The sequence below is a fragment of the Ruditapes philippinarum genome, unplaced genomic scaffold (genome assembly GCF_026571515.1).
Source record: "Ruditapes philippinarum isolate M1 unplaced genomic scaffold, ASM2657151v2 ctg2435_1_1_1_1, whole genome shotgun sequence".
Classification (NCBI taxonomy): domain Eukaryota; kingdom Metazoa; phylum Mollusca; class Bivalvia; order Venerida; family Veneridae; genus Ruditapes; species Ruditapes philippinarum.
The window spans coordinates 75,474-103,051 of NW_026865603.1; the positions used below are offsets into that span (position 1 = coordinate 75,474).

Below are 27,578 nucleotides of genomic sequence, written 5' to 3' on the forward strand. Positions count from 1 at the left end.
TTTAAGATACCATGGAAATTTAGAAAATGGTACCCGGATATTTTAGGTATACCAGATGGTATGATAATCCTCTTGTAGAATTTGACTAAATTCCTAAATTTCCAAGAGCTGCTATGGTATCGCAAGCACACGTACTATTTTTTTCCGTTTTCAGACATTTAAAGCAAATAAATGGGCTATTTTTTATAATGAAACGTTTTACGTTCCATGAGAAACTTGTCATTGAATTCAATTTGATGATAAAAATGATATAATCGTTAACACTGCAATATATAGCATTAAATAGTTCATATATTGTAACAACTGAGGTATCTTTATGTGAATAAATTTTTAGATAAACGTTAACGAACTTTATTTTGTTTTGTTTTGATTGTTGTTGGGTTCTTTTGTTGTTTAAAGCATATAAGAATTTCAATAGAGCCATTACCAATTTTTGTTACGAACTTTTTGATTGGTTTATGTCTTACTTTTCAGTCGAAGCTTAAATTTCATAACACAATACGAGTATTTAATATATACCTGGTAAAGGCTTAAAATCAGTTTTGTTATGCTCATATTTTCATAGTCAAGTTGAGCTGAATTGACTTTATATTTCAAAAGACTGACTGACCAACAGCTGATATTGGAAAATGTTTAGGATAAAATTATAAATATGCCTAAAATTAAAAAAGACTGCCCCACTCTTTTTATAAACTAAGCGTTATAGGTAAATTCCAATGGGTATTTACAGAAAGTTTGTTTGGATCTGTGAGTTATCTATTGTATATGTGAACTTAATTATAAAATTAAATGGAATTTTGGCAAAATGAAAAACTTATTTTGATCTCCACCCGTTCACTCACTATATACTCTTGGATGTGCATAATGTCCCTTTAAAATGATACATTATTTTTTTTGGTTGCGTTTTAACACTCTAATGGTGATATGACGACTTCCCACACCTCAGGTGCCCCTGAGGTGCATGAACAGTCCCCTAAGTATAATCACCGCTGTTATGTAAGCTAGCTGAATAGCTTCTTCACATGAAGGAATTCTTAGTCCCTGAGGTGATTCGAACCAGCAGCGGTTAGGGACAAGTGGTTTGTAGTCAACGACCTTAACTACTCGGCAACGGAATCCCGAAAAAGTTAGTTTTGCCAAAACAATCACATTATAATGATTAATCCTTGATATGCAAGTATATTTAAATAAATAAAAGATATTAAAATAAAGGGTATGACACGTAAAATAAACAGTTGTCTGCATAAATTGCTTGTACAAAAAATGATGATATGGATATTAAATTTTGTGATATTTATTTATCAAGACAGCTTTTAATGTTTTACCAGTGGCGAAGTACTGAAATATAAGGTCTATTTGCTTTAAAGTACGAAATAAATCTACGAACACTTAGCATTTAAATGTCAACAGAGCAATTTAACTATATTTCATTAGAACAAAAGTTTGGATATTAAGTGGTTTTATGAGAGTGGATTCGCACGACAAAAATGGTAAGATTTAAAAAAAAAATTAAAAAATAATAATATATAGATAAAACTTTGAGAGAGTTGAATGTTTGAAAGAAAATGTGAATTAAATTTTCTATGCATTTTTTTTTTTTTTTTTTTTTTTTTTTTTTTTGGTACATTAAGAAGTATAATTAAGCACGCACAATGTTTAGTTTATAAAGGATTTGTGTAATAGGCTAAATACTTACAGACACAAGTTCGAATCCGTTCCTGGAACCTATCAGTACTGACTGAGCAATAAGTGATTAGTCTGTTAGTCATGGAAACGGTTTGCCCTGGTGCGGTTTAAACCCACTTAGATAATTAGGAATCCGATTTTTGTAGAGGGGCTTTGCTATTGAAGATTTTGATGAAATTTATACAAATGCATGCACAATGCAAAACTATATCTACGAAGATATTATTTCTGTAAGATTTAAAATACAGTAGAATAATGTTGTTTTCATAATCTGTTCGATTCTCGAAAGAGTTGCAACCATGAATTGTCTGTTACATAAGACTCGTGAAAACTTTGTTCATCTAGAATATAATGTTATGGAACAAAATATTATGTTGCTATTTTAAGTAGGTGTCTAACCGATTAGCAATGATTTCGTGCAGATGCCATTCGCTCAAAAGGAAATATACAACACGGTTCTGTCAAACAGGAATTTGGGAATAAATCTTTTTTCAAATTTCAAACAAAAAATGTAAACTGCACGCAACAGAGATATAGCTTTTAACACTTTAAACGAAAATTGATTTTAAGGCATGACAAAAAGATTAATATAATGTGTAGGTTATGGAATAACAGTTGAACAAATAAAAATAATATACGCACATGTGGAAAAAAAAGATAATTTCGAAGTTTTAAATCAGTAAATTATGGCTTAAAGGGACTTCACTGAGGTTTAAAAGCCTAAAAACATTACATTTGAATTTCTTACATAAATGAGCTGGGGCACGTTAAACAGAAATAAATGCAAAGATAGTTAAGAAATACTTTGAAATAAATTGAAAATCGTATTTTTTTTCTTTTCTTAGCCCGTTTGAGTGAGAAGCGTTTAAACATTAAGTCATTTTTTAATTATTCTGGAGAAACGAAGTGCGCGAATAATCTAAACTTTTGCACAAAGATTAGTGGTCTAAACCTACATCAAATGGCCCATTTATCAGGAAAAAATATTTTCAGTCCCATCATGTCAATAAAAAATCTCATTGGAGTCCCTAAAATAATATACGCACATGTGAAAAAAATGCTAATTTCGAAGTTTTAATTAAGTAAGTAATGGTTTAATAAACAAAATAACAAGTGCACATGTGAAAAAAATGCTAATTTCGAAATTTTAATTATGTAAATAGTGATTTAATAAACAAAATAACAAGTGCACATGTGAAAAAATATGCTTATTTTGAATGTTTAAATAAATACAAAATTGTTTAATAAACAAAACAACATACGCACATGTGAAAAAAAATGTTCATTTCGAATGTTGAAATAAGTACAAAAAGGTTAAGCAAACAAAATAACATACGCACATGTGAAATAAAATGCTTATTTCGAAATGCTAATTAAGTAAGTAATGGTTTAACAAACAAAATGAAAAAATACTAATTTCGAAGTTTTAGATAAGTAAATAACGGTTTAACAAGCAAAATAACTCATGCACATGTGAAAAAATGCTTATTTCGAATATTCAAATAAGTTAATAATGGTATAACAAACAAAATAATACACGCACATGTTAAAAAAAACGGTTATTGCGAATGAATAAATAAGTGTCTTCAAATATGAATTATGTATTTAGTTTAAGATTCTAAGCGAAACGAAATAAAATTCTCATAAAAATGATATTTGAATTCAACTTTTTTGTGTAATATATTTATATTAATTTTCGGTGTCTAGACGATTTGCGCTCTTTGAGACCTCAGTAATTCAATAAGTTTAACATTTGGGTTTTAAATTACATAAAACGTTGAATTCATCGCCAAGTATATTTAGGAAATAGATATCAATTCTGAGTGCATTGTTGTAGAATAATGCACGGTTTGAGTTCAAATGCGTAGTAATGTAATCACGAAGGCCGATAGGCCTGAGTGATTAATTACAAAGCATTGGAACGAAAAACGTGCATTATTATACAATAATGCACGAAGAATTAATATCTATTTCCATTCTAACACGTCAAGAACAAATATAATTATTATTATAAAGTTGGACTTTATGTTTGGTGGTTGAATTTGTTTTAACCTCAGAGTTTCCAATAGAAACGTTCTTTAAAGGCTGTTCAAGTGGGTTGAAACAAAACTGTCGTTAAATCTACCGTGTGTAGAAACATTTTCAGAATAACGAATTTTGAAAACGTTGATAAAACCTTGTTTCTTTATTTTATTTTACCCTATAACTTTTCAAGCGAAATACAAATTATTAAAGTGAAATAAATGTAAAACTTAACTCGTTTGCGACATTAAAATAGCGTACTTGATTTGATTGTTTTGCACGTGATGTTTGGCGCTACATTGTGACGTCACGTAAACAGCACTTTAAACGTCTGTACAGCGTTAACGACTGAATTAAAGATATAAGTGTTCGGATTCATTTTCTTAGTTAGACCATTTCCTTTCATTCTAGATAGTTTTCACAACAAAATTCGGCAAAAAATTGTTTTTATTTATCACATTTTTCAAACAAAATGGCGTCCTCAATGTGAAAATACACAGGGAGGTAATAAGAGCGGCGAGTGCATTGTTGTAGAATAATGCACGCTTCGGACCTTCTTTGTTTATATAGAAAAATTTCCGATAGTGTTAGAATATGCAATTTACGCCACGGCACAATAACCGGGAACAAACGCATTGTGTACGCATAGTGTACTTTGCACAAATTCTTTAAAATGTTCATCGCACATTTGTTTGTTCTTGTAATCTGAATCTACATATCCATAAATAGACTTTCCTATAATCGATTTCCACCCAATTGTATGGGGAAAGAGCTCGAGTTATGTTTTAAGCAAATATTTGGTTAAAGATGTTTTCCAAATATTTTTTATATAGCTGTCTGGTATGAAAAACCAGAACATTTTGGGAGGGTTGACATAAGCATTAACAATAATGATATGAACACAAACTTTACTCTTGTACATAACTAGTAAATGATTTACATCTGTTTGATCTCTGTTTGTTTGACATTTGTTGTTGTTGTTGTTGTTGTTTTTGTTCTTGTTGTTATCGTTTGTTGTTGTTGTCATTTGTGGTCATTTGTTGATGTTATCGTTTGTTGTTGTTGTTGTTGTTGTTGTTGTTGTTCAAATTGTTCTTTTTTTTATTTTGTTGTTGTTGTTTTCCTAGGACTATAGATGGTTTATGACATTACTAGACAAAGGACATTTAAATTACAATTTATATCAATATTTTTTTTAAAGTATGTCAATTTTGCAAAACATTAAGTACAGCGTAAAGTAATAGAAAGAGCATCGAAACACGAGGCTATCTGATTTGTACGAGGGGGCGTAGCCCCCGAATATTAATCAGATTGCCGAGTTTTTTGATGTTCTTTCTCTTTTGTATCATAGTCAAACATAAAAAAACGTTCCCTGTTGTCACAGTATGAAACCCCGGGAAAAAGTAATCAATGAGCAAGTATCTGAATATGATATTTCTGTCGCTTCCCCTTCTCTTCCGTCACAATAAGTAAACCCCAGCAAAAATGAGCTAATCAATGGGCTTGCTCTGGAGTGCAGGTAACTAATACCTGCACTTCAGTTAACGCACTGTGCATTTATATGTATACGATTTAACGCTGACACATTTTCAACAGACAGAAAGGTCCCCAAACTATGATACAAGTACGCTTTTATACTTTCATGACATGCAGAAATTAACTTAAAGTACAAGTGAATATCATGTTACTCCTCGGTAACAAATGCGTCCTAGTTACATATTTATTCGTGACGAATGTAGTTCAGCGGAATCAGTTTACATGGGTCAAGGTCACGTCGAAGTAATTGTGTATGCAAGCTGATTAATTACAATAAAATGTATTCTTTAGCTGATGCATATACGAGAGGTGTTCATTATATGAATACAACTGGGTCAGTAGTGCTTAACAAACAGTGCAAAAATAATTATCTCAATCCTTCAATATGCTCACCACCATGTGATATACAAAGTTTAGTCTTTTAATCCAATTTTTAAATACGTTTTCATAATATTTTAGAGGTATACTGTCCAGACACACGAAAATAGCCGAACCGAGATTTTTTCGCGTTTGATATTTTCTTCAAGCAAGGTGGTGTTTTTTCATCCTCGTTAATAGGAAAAAAGCCACCAAGGGGCAAGATCTGTCGAATAAGGAGAGTAAGGAAGCTCGACAACCTTTTCCTGTTCAAGATGATTTTCTCTTACAATGACCGCTTTGTGTGATGAAACATTGTCATGCACCAACCTGACACCACGGAGATCAGTTGCTTGCCGACGGGTTTCGAAATATTTATTTATGAAGGACATTGCCTTTGTAAAACTTGGAATTTACAGATTTACCTTTGGGTATGGCAATTTGAATAGCAAGACCTTGATATGTAAAGAAAATTACAGACATGACATTTTGACGCTCATGGTGCGTTTTGGTATACAAGGTCTTTGACTTCCTTTGGTTGCCAATATTTTGTAATGTATCTTTCGCTTGGGCTCATAAAAGTGAACCCACGTCTCATGGCCAGTGATGTTATTTGGGAAAGATCGATTGTTGTGTTGTATTTAGGGAACTGTTTCAACAATTGTTTGGAGATTCTTTCCCGAGCAAGTTTTTGCTCGGGGTATCCATCTGGTACTTATCTTTCACATTTTTGAATCCCGTCTGAGAATTGTATGAGCTGCTCCTACAGAGATACCAACGCAATTATCTATAAACCTAGTTGTAAAGCTTGCATCATTAGAAATCAAATCCTTTACTTTTTCGACCATTGCAGTTTCCGGACGGCGTGCATGAGGTGCATCTTTTACTGAATCCACACCACTTTTAAATTTTTCACACAACTGTGTGACAGATGAAAAAGAAAGTTCATTGATCCAATAAACACGACATATTCCATTAAATATGTATTTCGCCTGTTTACCAAGAATATCACAGTTCTTGGCCGTATTTGGTCATTGAAATGAGACTTTTTCTCAACCAATTTACCTTAAGTATACATAGATAGCGTTAGTCGAGCTATTGTCTAAGCTAGACTGAAATGATATACACATGTATTGTATCAATTGAGAGCTACCCAATCAACAATGCGCTACATGTACATAGTTCGTGCAAAACGTGGTTAAAAGCGAAATATTTCCCTAGTTGCATTCATACTTGAACACCCCTCGTATATATGTACAACCATTAACTGTAAAATTACAAGGACAAGTGTTAGGTTAGGCGATGATGATGAACGTAAACATCGATATGATGAACATGTATATCGATATGATGACCATATATACCGATATGGTGAACATGTACACCGATATGATGAATATATATATACACCGATATGATGAACATGTATACCGATATGATGAACATATACATCGATATGATGAACACGTTCACCGATATGATGAACATATACGTCGATATGATGAACACGTACACCGATATGATGAACATATACATCGATATGGTGAACAAATACACCGAAACTAGAGTTAGGAATGAGATATTGTAATCAAATTTTCAATCAATTTTTTAATCAAAATTTATATAAAGACCCTGGTTGGTATGCATTTTGACCACCTGGGGACAAGGTCAAGGTCTCTGTTTTTAAAAATAGAAAAAATGGTTTCCGGATAATAACAAGAGTTAGGAATGAGATATTGTAATCAAACTCCGTGTATAGCAAGTTTATATGAAGACCCCGGTTGACATTGCATTTAGACCCCCCTGGGAATAAGGTCAAAGTCATCGTTACTAAAAATAGAAAAATTGTTTCCGGACAATTACTAGAGTTGGGAATGAGATATTGTCATCAAACTTCGTGTAAAGCAAGCTTATATAAAGACACGGGTTGGTATTGCACTTGAAATAATTCTTCGTGTAGGACTATCATATAATATCACATACATGTATCATATAATAGTAGTATAATAATACACATGTCTGTAGTTTAAAAATAGATAACAAATTGCTTTTTTTTTCAAATAACAGTGCAGGTTTCATATATACATGTAGTTGTGATCGCTATACACTTTTGATGGTTGTAATACACCCATTCCTTATGTTTGTTTAAAAAAAACCTCGGATATGGCGTACAAAAAATGTCAAAATTCCGCTGAGTTCGCTATAACCGAGTTACATTGTGCATTAGTTCAAATACGCCATATATCCGCATTTCATTATACATTTTCGTGAAGAGTAATTAAATTGAAACATTATATTCATCAAAAATGTGCCTTAATTTGTGTTTTTGTATGTTACGTAAAATTTTAGGAGACGTTTGAATATTATACAAACTAAGCGTATGTCTTCATACTTCTGCATAAATTGTTATGTATTCATAGCAAGTTAAGCGAAATTTTTAAAACTTAGAGGATATTTGTAGGAATCAGCTTTTCACCTTTTCTCTTATTTATTTATCTTAAAATTATACCCCCTGTCAATATGACATTTATTATTAACACATGCGTATAAAATATGCTCCCCTTTTCAAAGAATCAAGAAAAGCACACCTAAGACACACTTAAAACAGTGCCAATAAAAGATATAAAGTTGTACAAAAATAATAATTACATCTAGACTTTATGATACAACAGTTTGATTATAATGGATATTAAAATTTTGTAATTTGTTACAGTTTCTCCTTTGCACCAAAATATCACTTAAATACATTTTGTTATATTTTTAATCGCGTGCATGCTTTTTTTATGTTTCATAGTTTTACATCTTGTTATTTTTTTATTTATTTATTTATTTATATTTTTAAGATAAATGTGTTCACATTCCTTGCTTAAAGTTGTTAATATTTTTTATGCTATGTTCTCACCGCCGATCAGATCAACTCGATCGTCCCGATCATATTAATTCCCCGATGAAGCCAGACCAAGCTGGATTAAATGCACATTCACGACTCCTACACGACCTCAAGTCGACACTACACGATGTTTAACGACTTCTTCTCGACGACAACCCGACCAACATCCAGTCTTTTTCTCGATCACCCAGACCTATACGCGAGTCATACACGATCTCAACTAGACTAACTGGACCTCTGCTCGATCGTTGCCATATTTTCACCCGACCAGATCGTAATGATCGTAATCGAGTCGTGAATAATGCTCCGGTAGAAGTCGAGATGATCGTGTACAGGTCGGGTAAGAGATGTATACCCGACCAGACTAGATCGTTTCACGATTTATTCTCGATCAATTAGATCTTCCACTCGATCACTGTACGATCGCTTCTCGACCGCTTATCTACTCGATCGCTACTCGAATTTTTTGACATGTTGATCTGATCGGCGGTGAGAACACAGCATAATGAATGATACAAGATTCATATACTTATCATGTACGTTTACTTATCACGTGTCCATCCATGTTGTCACGTGCCCGTTCATGCGTCAAAAATCAATTGCATTCCAATAACTCCTCGATTTGCAATTGTGGCAAGTATATTCATGTAAAACTTTGACGAGTAGCTGATATATAACAGTTGGTTTCTTCTATGTCATGGTTGACACTGTCATTATGAAAAGGTTTGACATTGTCATATGAAACAGACTTGACCTTGTCATATGACTACGAAAAAAGGTATGACACAGCCATTATGAAAAGGGTTGAAAATGTCATTAAGAAAAGTGAAAAAGTTGAAATTGGCATTAAAAAAAGATAAAAGGTTGACATTGACATTAAGAAAAAGAAATGAAAATCTTGGCATTGTCATTATGAAAAAGAAGAAAGGTCAACATTGTCGTTATAAAAAAAGAAAAAAGGCTTTGCATTGTTATAATAGATTTACATTGTCAGTATGAAAAAGAAAAAAGGTTGAAATTGACATTAAGGTAAAGAAAAAAAGCTTGGCATATTGTCATCATGAAATATATGAAGGTTGACATTGCCGTTAAAAAAGCAACATAAAAGCTTTACATTGTCATACTGAATAAAGAAAAAAGGTTTGACATTGTCAGTATGCATAAGGTTCTTGTCATTGTCATAATGCAAAAAAGGTTGACATTGACATACGAAAAATATAATAAAAAGATTTATATTGAATGAAAAAAGGTTTAACATAGGGGTATGACTAGACATAGTCATGATGAAAAAGACAAAAAAGACTTGACATTTGTCAGATGACAAAAAAAAGGGTTTGACATTGTTGTATCATAGTTTGGGGACCTTTCTGTTTAAAATGTGTCATTGTTAAATCGTAAACATATACATGCACAGTGCGTTAACTGGAGTGCAGGTATTAGTTACCCGCACTCAAGAGCATGCCCATTGATTGGGGTTTACTTATTGTGACGGAAGAGAAAGGGAAAGCGACAGAAATATCATATTCAGATGTTCGTTCATTGGTTACTTTTTCCCGGGTTTCATATTGTGACAACAGGGATTTGACTATGATACAAAAGCGAAAGAACATCAAAACTCTCGGCAATCTGATTAATACTCGGGGGCTACAACCCTCGTACAAATCAGATAGCCTCGTGTTTCGATGCTCTTTCTATTACATGTCACACACAAAAAAAGCAAATAACTCTGTCATTTGCGCGTTTGAGCGTGTATCCAGATTATGTCAACGCGGACATGACAATGGTCAACGCAGTAACAAAACAGTATACTTATAAAGAATATAATAAAAAATAAAACGAAATTATTTAACAAGGCTATGTGTATACCAGTTATATGATATCATATCACATGAAACAATTTTACTTTTATTTTGTCTATTGCACATGTACAAATAAACTTGACAATTCTCATTTCAAATACTTTTAAAGTAGCATGGCTAATTCATGCTAATTTTCATAAATATTTTGAAAATGTATTTAACAGTAAACTTTTGTGAAATGAACAAAGAATGTAAATAACACATTGCAAACAACACTTACAATCCACGTTTATTATCAAAAGGAGATCAAAATATGTAAAAAAAGAGCCCTTACTGCGTTAGTAACGCAGGAAAAAAAATCCAAATCACTCAATTATCGCACGTAAATAATAACACTTAAATAATTACTTGAATCTTGAATCGTTTTACATTTCTTAAAATCTTTTTACAATTTCCTCAAGTTTAATTTTCTTGAAATATTTTGGCTGATCTGGAGGCATGTACCTTTAAAGTCATGCCGAGTTTACAACATGAAAGTAGTTCCGTGTAAACCAGCATCTATAAATGTTGTTATAATTGTGTATATAAAATATGTCAGGAACCCACTTGAAAAAAAAACATCAACAATGCCCTTCTAGAGTGGATGTTGTTAATTTCATAAAAAGGTATCAGCAATCTGTTTAAAATCAGCTCCTAATTAATACTACGCATTATGCAAGAAATAACTTAAGTAGGCCTGCACTTTAGTCAGATTTGGGTTATCTGATAATTTTAAGTGTTTACAATTGCTTACAGTGAAATTCTGATACGAACAAAATGTCTATGTAAAAATGGATTCAATATTGTAGTATGTCTTTTGTTACAAAATTATGTTAAAGGCACATTATGCCTCAGAAATCTATATTATCTAATTCTTTTGAAGGGTCAACCATGTGTTTAATAATGTTAAGATAATGGATTAAGTGCATGTTTGACGTTTTACAACTAAAAAAGTAGCGCTGAATATGCAGTTATGTGTCTTAAAGTTAGCAAAATTTAAACAAAGTAGTATTTGGACTTCCATACAAAATACTTATTCACTATAATTAATCCATTTAATGTACAGATGCAAAAAGAAGTTCATGTATAAAGCAAATGAGTATGTTTTTGGAAACTGTAACAAGATACCAAAAAATAAACAGTTTTAGAGAAATAAAAATGAATGCATTTCTGAATCATAATGGGCCTTTAAAGTGCATAAACTAATTACATTTTCGTCTACAATCATTTATTTAGTTAGAAATTACAAAACAGGAATGCATGCTTTAAGTATTTACATTACACATTGATCAAAACGAGTTTTTCAATTGACAAATAATAAAGCCACATTATGCCTTATAAACGTACTTTTCTTTCTTTATCTTTAGAAGGGCAGACTTGAGTTTTATATGGTTTAAATAATGATTATAGATCATATTAGATGCTCAACACTTGAAGAAAGTAGCACTAAATGTGAAAACTTTTATCATAAAAGTGGCAAAATGTAAACAAAGTAGTATTTTGACTTCCATACAAAATACTAAGTCACTATTATAATTGCTGCAGAAGCAAAAGAAAGTTCAAGTAATAGCCAAAGTGAGTTATTTTTTCTAATTTTCTTGGAACTATAATAGAACAGCAAAAAAAAGGAAAGCTTTTGAGGAATAAAAATAAAAGTATTACTATGTGGAAAAATTGGCCTTTAAACTCACAGTATTCATTATATCAGTGTTCCGTCTGCTGGCAAGCCATAAAGCATATTTATAATTTAACTGGCATTGTGCACAACGATAGGTACGGAAGCCTGTATGGGACATGCCACCGGAATGGAGAAATGTTCCGTAGATAAGTATTGTTGCCGTATTCTGAATTATTGTGTATGATAAAAGGTGAAAAATCCATGCTGCGCAATAAACACGTTTTGAAACATCATAATAACAATAAATACATTCAACTCATGTCACATTGAGGACTTGCGGACAGACGGAAAAACGGACAGAGAGCAAAACTAGTGAACGAGTAATTCATCTTTACATTTCAAATGCATACTGCAACGATGCACCTATTTTAAGCAAACACTGGTGATATTTATATAGAATTTGGTGATATTTATTTTATGTCAAGGCACGTTGTTAATATAGCGTTAAATGTTTGAACAGTGACGAGATACTGAAATGTAAGGGCAATTCGCTTTAAAGTACGAGATAAATCTACGCACCCCAAGCATTTAAATGTCAACAGAACAATGTAACTTTTATTTCACTACAAGTAGAACAAAAGTATGGACATTAATAGGTTTAATCAGTGTGGATTTGTACAACAAAAATGGTAAGATTTAAATTAATTTAAAAAAATTAAATGGTGGCTACATCTTTTTATGTGCAAATAATATTTTGAAAGTATTGTATTTTTAAAAGAACTTTTTTAAAGATTGAGAAAAGTATTTAAATAAGAATGAAAATAAACTCCACGTGTTGGCCTCTTCATCTGTTATACACTAGCCTGATAGGAACAGGTGTGTGACCAGTATAGTGCAGGGCCAGCCTGTACTAACCAGGGTCTATACTATTTGCTGACCATTAAAAATTATATAGTTATCCCTATAATTGATAATGGACAGTTCAAAACAATGGAAGATGGACAAGTCCATTTAAGGAATTCAATTGGTTATGGGTTTGATTTTAAAGGCACATGAAGGCTAAAATAGGACTGAAATTTACCTTATGTAAAACGGGCAAGAATGTATTTCATAATGTTATTTATTGGATTCATGCCATATGCGATGCCCATTACCTGAATACGACGTAATTTGCAATAAGGTAGGAAATTGTAAACAAAATGTTATTTTGACATTCGTACAAAAAATATCTTAATCACTATAACTGTACTTATAGCCAATACACAAAAGAAGCAAAATATGGACAATTAAAGATATATTGTGAATTGGTAACGATTCGGAAACCTAAACAAAACAAAACAAAACAAGAACAACAATAATAATTAGCTTTAAAAAAAATAGCAATAGTAAAATTTTAAGGCTTTAGGAGCCTTTAAGACAATTACATATTTACATAAAAGAAAAAAATCAAAAGCAATGGTGACTCATCCAGTTCAAACAGTATAATTTATGGTATAATAATCAGTGACAAGGAGATAAACAATTTGGCACGTGACTTTTTTTGATGTCTTGATAGTGCAAAATATGCGCCAACGGGAAATAAATAGTGTACATGAATATTGATGGATATCGTTTGATCTCGTTTTTCTCTAAGATTTTTGACAATGATAATACTGACGTCCGGCGAAACTGCTTTGCTGTACATGTAGGTATATATCTTTGTATCATATAGTTTGGGGACATTTCTGTTGAAAATGTGTCAGAGTTAAATCGTATACATATACATGCACAGTACGTTAACTGGAGTGCAGGTATTAATTAGTGACCCGCACTTCAGAGCATGCCCATTGATTGGCTCATTTTTGTTGGGGTTTACTTATTGTGACGGTAGAGAAAGGATAAAGCGATAGAAATATAATATTCAGATGCTCGTTCATTGGTTCCTTTTCTCTGGGGTTTCATATTATGAGAACAGGGAACGTGTATGATACAAAAGAGAAAGAACAACAAAACACTCGGCAATCTGATAATACTCGGGGGCTATGTCCCTTCCTTAGATAGCCTCGTGTTTCGATGCTCTTTTTATAACTTATACAACTGCATAGGCAGTTATCAGCATTTAGGAGATGAAATACATAATGGGTACATTGTGATGTAGGTCATCGTATATTAATACTTCTCTAGAATTGTTGTTGTTGTTGTTAGTAAGGTGTTGGTGGTAATGATGGAGGTACTGATGTTATTTTTGTTGTTGTTGTTGTTGTTGTCGTCGTCGTTGTTGTTGTTGTTGTTGTTGTTGTTGATGATGATGATGTTTCGTAGCCTTTTATCATCGGCATTTCTCATATTAATTACTTGTATCAGTAGAAAAAAAACATGTCGGGCATTTTTATTTTTAACTGATTTAAAACAGTCAAAGTTTTGAGTTTGATGTTCTTATATTGATCTACCACTCTATATTATTATATCAGTTACTCTATATTACTCTATATTAGTGACACTATGCTCATTTTTTCATTGTCAAATTGTCTTTAATTGACTATATTTTTCAATATACTGGCCGTTATAATAGTGATTGACCAACACATGATATTTGAAAATGTTTAGAGTAAAAAATAAATTTACCTAAATATATAAAAAGACTGCCCCACTTTTTTTATAAATTGGTACATTGCGACGGATAATTACACACATTTCACAGGGCCTAGTGAGTTATTTATCTCGCTCATGTAAAGTAAATTATAAAATTGAAAGGAATTATGAGAAAATGTTAACCTATTTTGACTTTCGTCTCTTCACTCTATATCTACCCATGGATGGGCATAATGTCACTTTTAGTTTATAGTCAATTATAGAGTCAAGTGTTGTTGTTATTGTAAAACTTTCATTGACCTTTGTCACTAAATAATGATAAAAGCCCAAGTTAATGAATTCTCTTTGAAATGATGTTGATATTAAAGTAGCAACATAATTACATTTTATTCATTTATGGGCCTTGGTCGAAATAACCTATAAACATAACTTGTTTAAAGGCCCATTATGGCTACAATGCCCACAATTTTTTTCCTATCTAGGAAGTTTTTGGTGTCCTGTTAAAGTTAAAAAAAACTAATTAGTGATTTATCTGAACCACTTTTTGCTTCTGTGGCATTCTGGCACTTAGTACAGATATAGTGATTTAGTTCTTTGTATGGAAGTGTAAATTATACTTCTTTGTTTACATTTTTGCTACTTTTATGACAAATTATTTCACATTACATGTTATTTTCTTCAAACATTCTCTTAAAAGCATTATTTACACGTTGTTAAACTCTTATAATACTGCACGTTTGTAACGTCGCTTTTCATTGGACAACTGTGACGTTTATATAATTCTATATACACGGCTGCTGTCCATTCATGAAGAAATCTTACATTTTTCTCTAAAAAATGATACTTGCTGTATTATAAACTCGTTATAAAGATTATTGGCATGTTATATGACCGTATATAATCGGCTGTTTGCAATATAACCCTCGCCTAGCGGCTCGGGTCATATTTACAAATAGCCGTTTATATAGGGCCATATAACCTGTCAACAATCTTTATAACTAATAATGTATGCCCTTTCTAAAGAAGGAAAGAATAAAAGTTTCTGAGTCATAGTGTGACTTTTAATATATTCTATATATTCACTGTATTCAAATCTAGATAAAGATGGCGTTAATAAGTTTGAGGTTAAGATAAGCTGCAAATAATAAATGAGCGCAAGTTAATTTGTTTATATTATCAGTTACTTTGAACATATACAAAAACATCACATACATGTCATTTTCAACAAATGTATCGTATAAGGATGTAACGTGAGTTTGTTTTTCTCTATTTCATCATGTCATTACAGTGATTTCTGTTGATAAAAGTGCATGCCTGATAAATCAGTCACCTCATCAAAACATATTGAAATAAAATGAAGAGAACGGAATATTTATACCTCTTATTAGTTGAACATCGCAGTTGCCACGGCGGCATTATTTGTACCGTGTGGAGGCCGTGAAGCAACATTTTGTTCTGTTTAGGGAATACGTTTTTCTCTATTTGTACAAAGCCTTGTCAACTACGAAGAATCATGTTAACGCAGGGTATATATGTTTCAAAACTTTAAACTTAATTACACGTTGTTATTTTGGGTGCTTTTTGCTTTTTTTTTCTTGGGAGAGGGGGTATTTGTTGTTTGTTTGTTTGTTTGTTTAGTTTGTTTAGTTTGTTTTGTTTAGTTTGTTTTGTTTTTGTTTGTTTTTTTGTTTTTTTTGTATTCCATGAAGTTTAAAAACTGAAAGAACAACATGTTTTTGTGAGAAAAAATGGAAATTTTGTGCAATTTATATGTATGTGTATATGTCTGTATTTGTTAAGAATGTCCTTTAACAAAAGCTAAAGTTAAATTAATCTGTCTAAAGAATACTAAATGGCTACTGAAATTAAATACTTTTTTTAGCTAAGTGATAAGTGAAGCTATGGTCATGACCCTCTATTTGGCTCCGTTGTGGGTCTTTGATGTATAAATCTAACCTATGTTAAGTTGAAACATTTGGAATGGTTGGTTCACAAATCAAGTTTGGCGGAATACAGTAAGTATGTACGAATGTATGAAATATTATGACGTGTAGCTAATTCTTAATATTAAGAAATAATGGAAGTTTCAATAGGAATCAATGGTCTTACATAAAAGTTATACAAAGATATGCTCAAATTACTAGTATTATGTAATGTAAAGCGTTATTAACGTAAAGTTCAATATTATATCTATACGACAGAGAACTTGAGTTCAATATTATATCTATACGTCAAGGTGGGTGATCAGGAGACATTGCTTTATGTTTACGGTAACATTGGGTCAACGCTAGTGGCAGCGCCCATGGCTTAATAATGAAATGTACCATCTTCCAGGTAAATCTTTGCCAATTCTAATGGTATATACTTTACCAATATCGATATACTTGCAGAAATTTGTGACTCAATGTGACCACATACTTCAATCAAAAGCTAACTCTTAGAAACATTGTGCAAGCATAACAAGACACAAGACAAGTAAATGAGCAACAATGGAAATTTAATAATAATATATATAATATAATATTTCTGCCTAGAAGATGTTATATGTTGTTTAATCACATATTGATATATATAACGAAAAAATAGCAAGAAACAGTTCAGGTCCTTAGCGATCTCATTAGCATTGGCCCAATGATACCGTAATTAAATATCACGTGAACACTCATCTGTATGTGGGAATTCATCATTTGCTGATTTTTTAAAAAAATGTTTCAGGTTATTCACTACAATAGCCATTCTGTACAGTACATATATTCCTGCGCAGTCAAAAACAGCATTACTCGTCATTGATGTCCAAAATTGTTTCCTACCGGGAGGGACACTTCCTGTAACAGATGGCGATGACGTAATTCCTATAATTAACAACATCCGCCGGAAGTATGCGCAACAAATTGATATGACAGTTTTCTCGCAGGATTGGCACTGTGATAATCACGTGTCGTTTGCGTCAGAACATGATGGCCATAACAACTATGACGTTATACCACTCAGTTATACTTCTACCGGTAAATTGTTTTTTTTTGCAATGAGGTAAATTTAAAGCAGACGAACTTAGAGGTTGAATCATATACTCAGGTTCTAAGTGGATAAACGATGTCTTGCAAGCCTATACAATTTAATCTATAGGTCATGTAAGCACCTCTTACTTCCGATCACTGTCATTTTTTGGAGCCTAGATATCTTAACACCTGTACCTTTCTTGGGAAACAGGAAGTAGACTCTTTTTTACACTGTTAGGTTATTGATAGTTATATCGTTATTCATATTACGGCTATGATTCCTAGATTTGTTTTCTAAAGTAACACACAGACCACGTGGCTTTCCACATTCCATTTTTCAGCAACAACAATTCGTACTTGTCTAGCTATAGTATAAGAAGGATTGATAAGAAATAAATTTGATCATTTACACCGTATTACCGGCGCCAGTGATGGCAGATCACTGCAGTGATGGCAGATAGCTGAAATTTACCGCTTGGTACAGGTAGGTTATAAATTTGGTTGATATTATTATATTACACAAATACGGCCCATTTCATTGCTATGAAACTATTGTCCATTGACTGGAGATACTATTAGGTAATTTTTTACTCGTTTTTCCTGCTTTTAGACTATTTTGAGCAGGTTAAAAGTGACAGCTTCGGAAAAATCCGTGAAAATGTCTGTTTTTTGTTCAAAATATCTCAAGTTTTAAATAAATGTCAGGATTTCGTGTTAATAATATAGACATTCATCCATTGGGGTCACGCAAGCCAAATATCTACCCCGTGAGCCTTTTCTTGAAAGTTTTACAGACGTTCAATCTGGTCCGGTCGAAGAAAAATAGCTGCCGTTGTAGGCAGATACTTATTTTAAATGCTGCCGTCGATGGCAGAAATACCATGAAAGTGGCTAACATTCTGACAGAAAATCAAGGTCAATATTTTATCAATTCCTCTATATATATATATTCTTTGCGTCTTTTTAGTCGGAATTGAGACGTTAAACTATCATTTCTAATATTTTCTGAAGATAGAAAAAGTTATTAATGCGGTATGTGCATCGAAAAAGCTTTTTAGCAACACGCAGTTACAATACAAAATGTGATGATTCAGTACGACCAAATTGCACTAATAATACATGTAGAGCAATTAACATGAAGAAATTCATTTTTCTATAATTATGCATGTGTGCTTGAACTGTTGTGTCTGTCAAGTACATGCATACAATACTATATGTATCTGAAGTTTAGCGGCGCAAAATTCACTCCCTTTTCAAGACATAACGCCATTTGCATATTACAGCTGTAACTTCAGAAAGTGGATATTCATTTGCACTAGATGCTATGTCTACTTATTGCGAGTTATGGAAACTTCAAGTAAATACAGCCAAAACTAGAGTGGTGATTTTTTCAAAAGGGAAATGTAGTAAATGGAAATTAAGAGAATATTATCGACAGTTCAAATATTTTCCTATATTATCAAGTTTTTGAAAAAACACGACAACGTGGATTCATTTCTTTAAACTTTCATGTTTGAAATCGCGTTGTAGTTTGTCTTTGAATTACATTTACTATGCTAAAATATTAACAACAGTACTAACAGTAAGGTGGAAATATAGGAAAATATTTGAACTGTCGATAATATTCTCTTAATTTCCATATTACATTAACATACATTGTTTTATGATACACTGTTGTCCACAGATCTTGTCAGTTGCAAGGTTAATAGTCTCCCCTTTATTACATCGATTTAGTAACTTATAATCATCAGCATTAGCGTCGACTAAGTAAATTTCAGCCTTTATGTCATAAAGCGATGAACATTATTACCTCGAAAAAATAATGTTATATGTTAGCAAATGAATATCCACTTTCTGAAGTTACAGCTGTAATATGCAAATGGCGTTATGTCTTGAAAAGGGAGTGAATTTTGCGCCGCTAAACTTCAGATACATATGGTATTGTATGCATGTACTTGACAGACACAACAGTTCAAGCACACATGCATAATTATAGAAAAATGAATTTCTTCATGTTAATTGCTCTACATGTATTTATAGTGCAATTTGGTCGTACTGAATCATCACATTTTGTATTGTAACTGCGTGTTGCTAAAAGCTTTTTCGATGCACATACCGCATTAATAACTTTTTCTATCTTGAGAAAATATTAGAAATGATAGTTTAACGTCTCAATTCCGACTAAAAGGACGCAAAGAATAGAGAAATTGATATAATATTGACCTTGATTTTCTGTAAGAATGTTAGCCACTTTCATGGTATTTCTGCCATCGACGGCAGCATTTAAAATAAGTATCTGCCTACAACGACAGAATTTTTTCTTCGACCGGACCAGATTGAACGTTTGTAAAACTTTCAAGAAAAGATTCACGGGGTATATATTTGGCTTGCGTGACCCCAATGGATGAATGTCTATATTATTAACACGAAATCCTGCCATTTAGTTAAAACTTGAGATATTTTGAACAAAAAACAGACATTTTCACGGATTTTTCCGAAGCTGTCACTTTTAACCTGCTCATAATAGTCTATAAACAGGAAAACGAGTAAAAAATTACCTAATAGTATCTCCAGTCAATGGACAATAGTTTCATAGTAATGAAATGGGCCGTATTTGTGTAATATAATAATACCAACTAAATTTATAACCTACCTGTACCAAGCGGTAAATTTCAGCTTTCTGCCATCACTGGCGCCGGTAATACGGTGTGATTTGTTGAACAATTCTCTCGACTTGTTTTAATTGTGTTCATAAAAAAGCATTTACAAACATAATTTGGCCAAGAACGGCGCAGCGGTTTTAGAAAGGTTAAAGAGAAAATGATAAATAAATTCCTGTTATCAGTAGGAAAGTATCCTGGATCATAGTAAATATCTGTAGTTACAACATATGTCATTTATTATTTATTAAAGGTAAATTATGTACGAGTAACGACAATCAATGCCCCATAACTGTGAACCAGACCTTATGGCCGGATCATTGTATAATAAATAGTACAGACGCCAAGTTCAGCTCTCAGTTGAAAATAGAAGATGAAGATATTGTTGTGCGGAAAGGATATAACTGTCAGGTAGAACATTTACATAATCATCTCATTCTCCCATTCTAAAACTGCGATTGTATTATTTCTATCATTTTTATTTTTTCTTGTGCACATGTGTTCACATAGTATTGCCATGGTGGTTTCAGTTTACTATTGTAACTTTACTTAGAGTTGTGATGTTTTGTTATATTGTTATTTTCTCGCCTTGAATAAAAACTTGAATAAAATATTCACATGTACAGTTAGGCCTTGAATAAAAACTTGAATAAAATATTCTACACATCGTACAATCAAATAGTGTATGACAGAGCTAAATGTATATATTCATATTCGGTATTAAAAGTATCTGCACTTCTACGCAGTGATCTCCTCTGATCAGTAAAGTGATCTTTGCAATCTGCCAAGGGAGATTATCACTGTAAGGAATTTGAAGTCTTTGATGACATCTACCCACCGTCCGAATTTTATACTCGACAAAATATGATAATTGATTAATAATCTCTAGATAAATCTACTATAACCTCTTGTCTTCAGGATTATATAGGTTTGCAGACATCTTGGGGCCTTTTTAAGTACATAATGAATAAGGAAATTTAGTACTTTGAAACCACCAATAAATTTTTTATGAAAAAAAGAAAAGAGAAAGACTTCTATTATATAGATTCATTATAAGATTTAGTCATTTGTAAAATACACAACTTTTTGTGAGTATTTATTTTGTGTTTGAAGAAGATTAATAATTAAATAATTAATTCAAACACTATTAAAATCGTTTCCAGCTTTTGATATATGATGCACACATATGAGATAAGACTTTTTATTGTGTAACCGACAATGCCTTTTAGTACATTAATGAAATATTGATGTAATGTGCTAGTTTAACAAATTGTAACAGGGCTCATAGGGAGGTTACTATTGTGCTCAAAAAAAGTCATTGAGAGTTTCTTCCCCTGATGATATTGCAAATGTGATAAGGTAGCACTCCACAGTTAATTTCAAGTTCCTGCCGTCAATGTCCTACAAGCAATACGTCTAATAATTCTGATACCAAACTACACAACCTGGAAAAAGAAAACACATTTTGTTGAGAACATATATGACATAAGATTGCAAATCTACAAAGAAATTATCCCATCTGCAATAGGCAGGCAGTCAAAAAATTTGCAATTCATTCCGTTGAAGCCCAAAATCTACAGTGGCCCGAGACCCAAAACAACACATTTCGACCCTCTGGCAAAAATATCTGCAAATATACAGGCTAAAGGAACACCGTCTCTGCTTTAGCAACTCCCTATACATGCAAAATATCACAAAGAAACTAGTCCTCAACCTTGTAGATTTTTTGCTACTGCTAAAAGTTTGTACCCCCCCCCCCCCCCCCCTGTAAAATGACTTCTTTTTACCGTGCATGCCGTATAAAAGCAATGTTTACAAAAAATGGCGGCCTTGACATTCATAATCAACAGCATGTGATTTCTGGCCATGTTTTCGAATTTGCCAGTGATCATATTAGATGTCACAAAAACAAATTTTATGCTGAAAATGCATTTTAAAGACAACCAGTCATTTAAATCCAGAATATTCACTATATCCAAGAAATCCTCCCTGGCCATTCGAAGCTGTGGCTTACATTACTGTGGTGCGCTACCTAAAGGCTTAAAAGGTAGGTTACTGTTGCGCTGAAAATCGAGTCGGCAAGACTGACCTCCCCTGATAACACTGCAAATGGTGAAAAGGTTCAAAGGTAGGTTACTGTTGCGCACAAAATAGAATCGGTAAGGGTGACCTCCCCTTATAACATTGCAAATGGCGAAAGAGTTCAAAGGGAGGTTACTGTTGGGTTGAAAATAGAGTCAGTTATAGTGATCTCCCCTGATAGCATTGCAAATGGGGTAAGGGCTCAAAAGGTAGGTTACTGCTCCGCTAAAAATCAAGTCGGTAAAAGTGACCTCCCCTAATAACATTGCAAATGGCGTAAAATTTCAAAGGGAGGTTACTTTTGTGCTCAAAAAAGAGTCGGTAAGAGTGACCTCCCCTGATATATACGTTAAATATTGGAGATATATTTCACACTTTGTATTCAAATATTAACCTGGGGGCATTTTTACCAAAGTACTATCCCAGGACGATAACTTGAGCCTTTGTTCGCATATACAATGGGATAAAATAGGTAAGGCAGATTGAAGGCTAATAAATAAAACACAAACTTATAAAATGTCATATTTTCATGTGCCTTGAAAGCACAGTAGGCAGAGTGTCCGTGTCAGTGTTGTTGCATGCATAAAAATGCTCGTTCTAAGGTTAGGGTAGGTACCATTATATTTGAGTGTGTTTTCTGTATCTTTTTCTTATTTGACCAGTTTTGTTTCAAATAGTTACAAATGCGAGACAGAATATTTTGTACACGGGTTGATATGGAGTTGTGTTAAGTTTGGGAAAAACGCCAAACATCAGCAATATCAGAAATGTAAAAAAATACAATGAAATGGGGTGTGTTATGTATATTGATCCATATATTCAATTTTTAATATTTCGCGATCGTAGTGTATTTAAAATAGTTTGATTGTTGAAATGTGAAATAAAATTTTTAAAAGATCACTCGACATGTCGTTGGTTTCTTAATAAAGAGAGGAACAAAAAAAATGAAATAAAAAAAGAAATAGAAATTAAGAAGAACAAAATATATTCAAATGTTCATACAAAAAAGACAAAGTAAAAATGCTTTTCTATTAAAGGTATAAAGTGTATTTGAGTTTGAATACTTTAAAAAATTGAGTAACGTCATCAATCATTTGCCTCTATTTAATGATCACATCGACATTATGTGCCATAAATTATAATTACACTGAATCGATGCTTTTATTTATAAGACTGAATATTAGTATTAGATGTTAAATTTTACCTTTACCTACTCTGAAGCGCATGCAAACTAACTTACTAATTAACAAACTTATAATCATACTTTAAATCAGTTGATATGCTATAAAATAATTCCTTTAGATGTTGACTACTTATTATAATCCATAACATTGATTTATTCAAACACAGTTGGGATACGTTAAAAATAGATAAATTCTTACCGTCTAGACCGACTACTTGTACTTCTGTCGACGCGTTGAACGGTTGTATACCTATTTGACTGTACGGTGTGTTATATAAGCCACATCGATTTGTCCTGTCATTATAAAATGTGAAATGGTCCAGTTATTAATGATCCTAGAATTTGAATTGGAGTTCTGACGATCCACTTGTTTTTATTACTCTCGAAACAAATAAAGTTAGAATTAAAATTTTACACAATAACAAAAAAAGTCGAGTACATTAATGTCTATCAAAAACTATTCTATATGCGCATTTACATGAATTCAGTTTTTTTTGTTGTTTTTTCAAGGTGGACTCCTACTCTGCATTTTATGACAATGGTGGATTTTCCAAGACCGAGCTTGAGAACATATTGGGCAGACATGATATTTCTACGGTGATTGTTACCGGACTTGCCCTAGACTTCTGTGTTTACTACACCTCTAAAGATGCCAAGAAAATAGGTAACGATTATTGTGCCCCCACTACAGCGGGGGGTGGGGGCATTTAGATTTACCCTTCAGTCCGTCCGTCCGTTCCCTTTTTGTGTCGCACGTAGCTAAAAAAGTTATTGACCAAGAGTCATGAAACCTTAAAGGAATGTTGATCAGCACGTGAAGTTGTGAACCTGGGTATTTTCAAGTGGATATATTTAGTATTTTTAGAGTTATTGCCCTTGACTTAGTAAAAATTTGTAATTTTCAACTTGTGTCGCACGTAACCTAAAAAAATATTTGTCCTAGAGTCATGAAACCTTACTGGAATGTTGATCAGCATGTGTAGTTGTGCACCTGGGTATTTTTGTGTGGATATATTTAGTATCTTTAGAGTTATTCCCTTGACTTAGTAAAAAATGGCAATTTTCAATTTGTGTCGCACGTAACTCAAAAAATATTTGTCCTAGAGTCATAAAACCTTACTGGAATGTTGATCAGCATGTGTAGTTGTGCACCTGGGTATGGGTATTTTCGTGTGGATATATCTAGAATTTTTAGAGTTATTGCCCTCGACTTAGTAAAAAATTACAATTTTCAATTTGTGCCGCACGTAACTAAAAAAATATTTGACATAGAGTCATGAAACCTTACAAAAATGTTGCTCAGCATGTGTAGTTGTGCACCTGGGTATTTTCGTGTGGATATATTTAGAATTTTTAGAGTTATTGCCCTTGACTTAGTAAAACATGGCAATTTTCAATTTGTGTCGCACGTAACTCAAAAAGTTTATGACCTGTAGGCCTGAAAGTTTACAAGAATGTTGGTCAGCATGTGTAGTTGTGCACCTGGGTATTTTCGTGTGGATATATTTAGTATTTTTAGAGTTATTGCCCTTGACTTAGTAAAAATTTACAATATTTAACTTGTGTTGCACGTAACTCAAAAAGTTTATGACCTGTAGGCCTGAAAGTTTACAAGAATGTTGGTCAGCATGTGTACTTATGCACCTTGGGATTTTCCTGTGGATTTATTCAGTATTTGTAGTATTTGCCGATTACACAATAAAAGATTTTTAGTTTTCAACTTGGGCACATGTAGCCAAAAAAATATTCGACCTAGAGACATAAGATTGACAAATTGGTGGAGTGGGGGGGGACCCGAATCCTATGGACACATTTCTAGTTTTGACATTTAATTAATTAATAATATCAATAAGTAATGCATACAACATTAAATTGTGAGCAATTTAAACCTTAGAAATGAGTAAATATTTTTTTCTGTGGGAAGGGCAAAACATATGTTTTAAAATGTTATAGTGATGGATTTGGGACATGTAAGATGCTTATTATCAGAAGAAAACGGCAATAAATCTGGATCATTCTGTGATAAAATGTAGCAATATGTGAATAAATAAGTACCTTGACTTCCATATACAAAATACTACTTAATTATAACTGTATTGAATGCCAAAATGTAAAACAGCACAAAGATTACTGCCTATATGGCCAATAAGAAACGTTTTGGAAACTGCAAAATCACAACAACATAAAGGTTTTGAAAAATAGAAATAGTAACAATTATTAGACTTAATGGGCCTTTAAGGAAGCATTAAAATCAGTAAACAATATCACAGCCAATATTTATGATAAGAAATTTATACAATTCCATAGACAATGCAATGCAATGCAATGCAATACAATACAAAACTATACAATACAATGCTACAATGCAATACAAGTCTTTTTGCTTTAAACATTATACAACGTTTCCAACATAATACATTATAGTAATATAATTTAAATAATTATATAGACATGCTATTTTTAGAAAAACAAAACTCAAAATAAAAAGAAAATTAATAGTAGAATATATTCTGTATTTAAATTTCCAGGATATGAAGTTTATACAGTGTTAGATGCCAGTAGACCTGTTAATTCAAATAATGTACCCAGTATTCTGAATGATCTTAAATCTCGCGGTAAGTATAATGGTGTTAGTAGTTTTTTACTCCAGATCACGACAGTAAGCCACATTGAATTTACAAGATCAGCTACCTGGGAAGCTACATTCCCTATTACAAATCAAGTAAAGTAGGTCCTGTCTTAAAAAAACTTCCATTTTTCAATGGCACGATATATTCATAGTATGGACCTGTAGTGTGTATAGTGCAAAACATAACATATGTACTTTGATTGACGTCAAAACATGTTTATTTCATATTTACAAAGATACTGTTTAGCAATTACCAATATTTTCAAAGACCAAAATTGAGCAAAGTATATCTTGAAATTAAATCTGCCTGGCATGGGGCAGCCGGGTGACAGATGAAGAGAAATTAAAGCTGACTTAACAAACTTTAGTGTAATACATCTCTGTGTTTTTTGCCGAAATAGATATGTTTTAAATATCTACAAATAGCTCATTTTACCGGATATTTTTTGCTAATGTAATTGAATACTCTAATGTACAACCGATTTTTTTATATATTTTAATAGAACGATATAAAATTTCAATAACTAAAATGATATATGGGAAGATAAAAATTTGAAGGCAGTTTTAGGACATTTTCCAATTTTTGCCTTGTGATTAGTCAAAAAGTAAGAATTGTTTTTGCAGATTTAATCTTGAACGTAGTCTGCAAAAAAAATAAAAACGTTTACTTGCTCATTTTTCTGATGTGTTCTGCCTCTTTCATGTTGTCGTGGAAACAGCAAAAAGGTCACCAATCAGTAATCGGTATAAAATGTCCAAATAATATTAATAGATATATGTTACATTTCAGGTGTCCACGTGATTAATTGTTTATTTTGCTGGTCTGTTCTGCCACTTTCATTTTGTCGTGGAAACAGCAAAAAGGTCACCAATCAGCAATCGGTATAAAATGTCCAAATAATATTAATAGATATATGTTACATTTCAGGTGTACACGTGATAAATTCTATTGATCTGGACAAAGTGATAGCATCATCAACAGCCTGTGTGTTCGATCCAGTGATTCATCAAACTTTATTATTGTGTTCCTTGTTTGTTTTATATTTTATATATTGAATTGGAAAATATTTTATACAGAAAACAATGCATTGTAGAATATATAATTATATACTTTATAAGTTAAACAAGAAAATATTGAAATCCTTTTCCACACTATATCTTAAATTTAAAGTGTTGTTTATGTAAGTTTTGAATGCCATGTATTAAAATAGAGAAAAAAACAGAATTCCTTAGGAAAGCCCAACACGACAAAATTAAAAAATTTTGCAAGCTCGGTTTCATTGAGCCTGTTCGTGGAGCAAGTTACCGTGCACCAGCTTAAGCAAAATTCAACATTTTTACACAAAAAAGGAGGAATTTTGAATTTAGAAACATCCACAGATGTGTTCATACGGCGGTTATCACGGGACAGTCAATGTGATACAGTAGTGCCATTCCATGAAAAACATCTTTTTTTAAGTCTAGTAGAGAATAGCTCGAGAATGTGCTAATGGACTTGTGTATATAC

General features: G+C 32.4%; 1 protein-coding gene across 3 annotated transcripts; it reads left to right on the forward strand.

Moving 5' to 3' along the window:
• The first annotated feature begins 1,324 nt into the window (after window positions 1-1,324).
• On the forward strand, window positions 1,325-27,578 carry LOC132729706 (nicotinamidase-like). Of its 3 annotated transcripts, none has more exons than XM_060715529.1 (6): window positions 1,325-1,490; window positions 17,234-17,523; window positions 20,431-20,588; window positions 23,953-24,106; window positions 25,971-26,057; window positions 27,000-27,578. In XM_060715529.1, exons 2-6 carry the CDS (start codon window positions 17,415-17,417, stop codon window positions 27,125-27,127), a joined length of 636 nt encoding a protein of 211 aa, XP_060571512.1. In that variant the 5' UTR covers window positions 1,325-1,490; window positions 17,234-17,414; the 3' UTR covers window positions 27,128-27,578. The 3 variants fall into 3 exon arrangements, with proteins under 3 accessions (XP_060571512.1, XP_060571510.1, XP_060571511.1); XM_060715527.1 differs by lacking the exon at window positions 1,325-1,490 and adding an exon at window positions 12,468-12,636 and having other exon boundaries at window positions 27,000-27,575; XM_060715528.1 differs by lacking the exon at window positions 1,325-1,490 and adding an exon at window positions 13,475-13,631 and having other exon boundaries at window positions 27,000-27,577.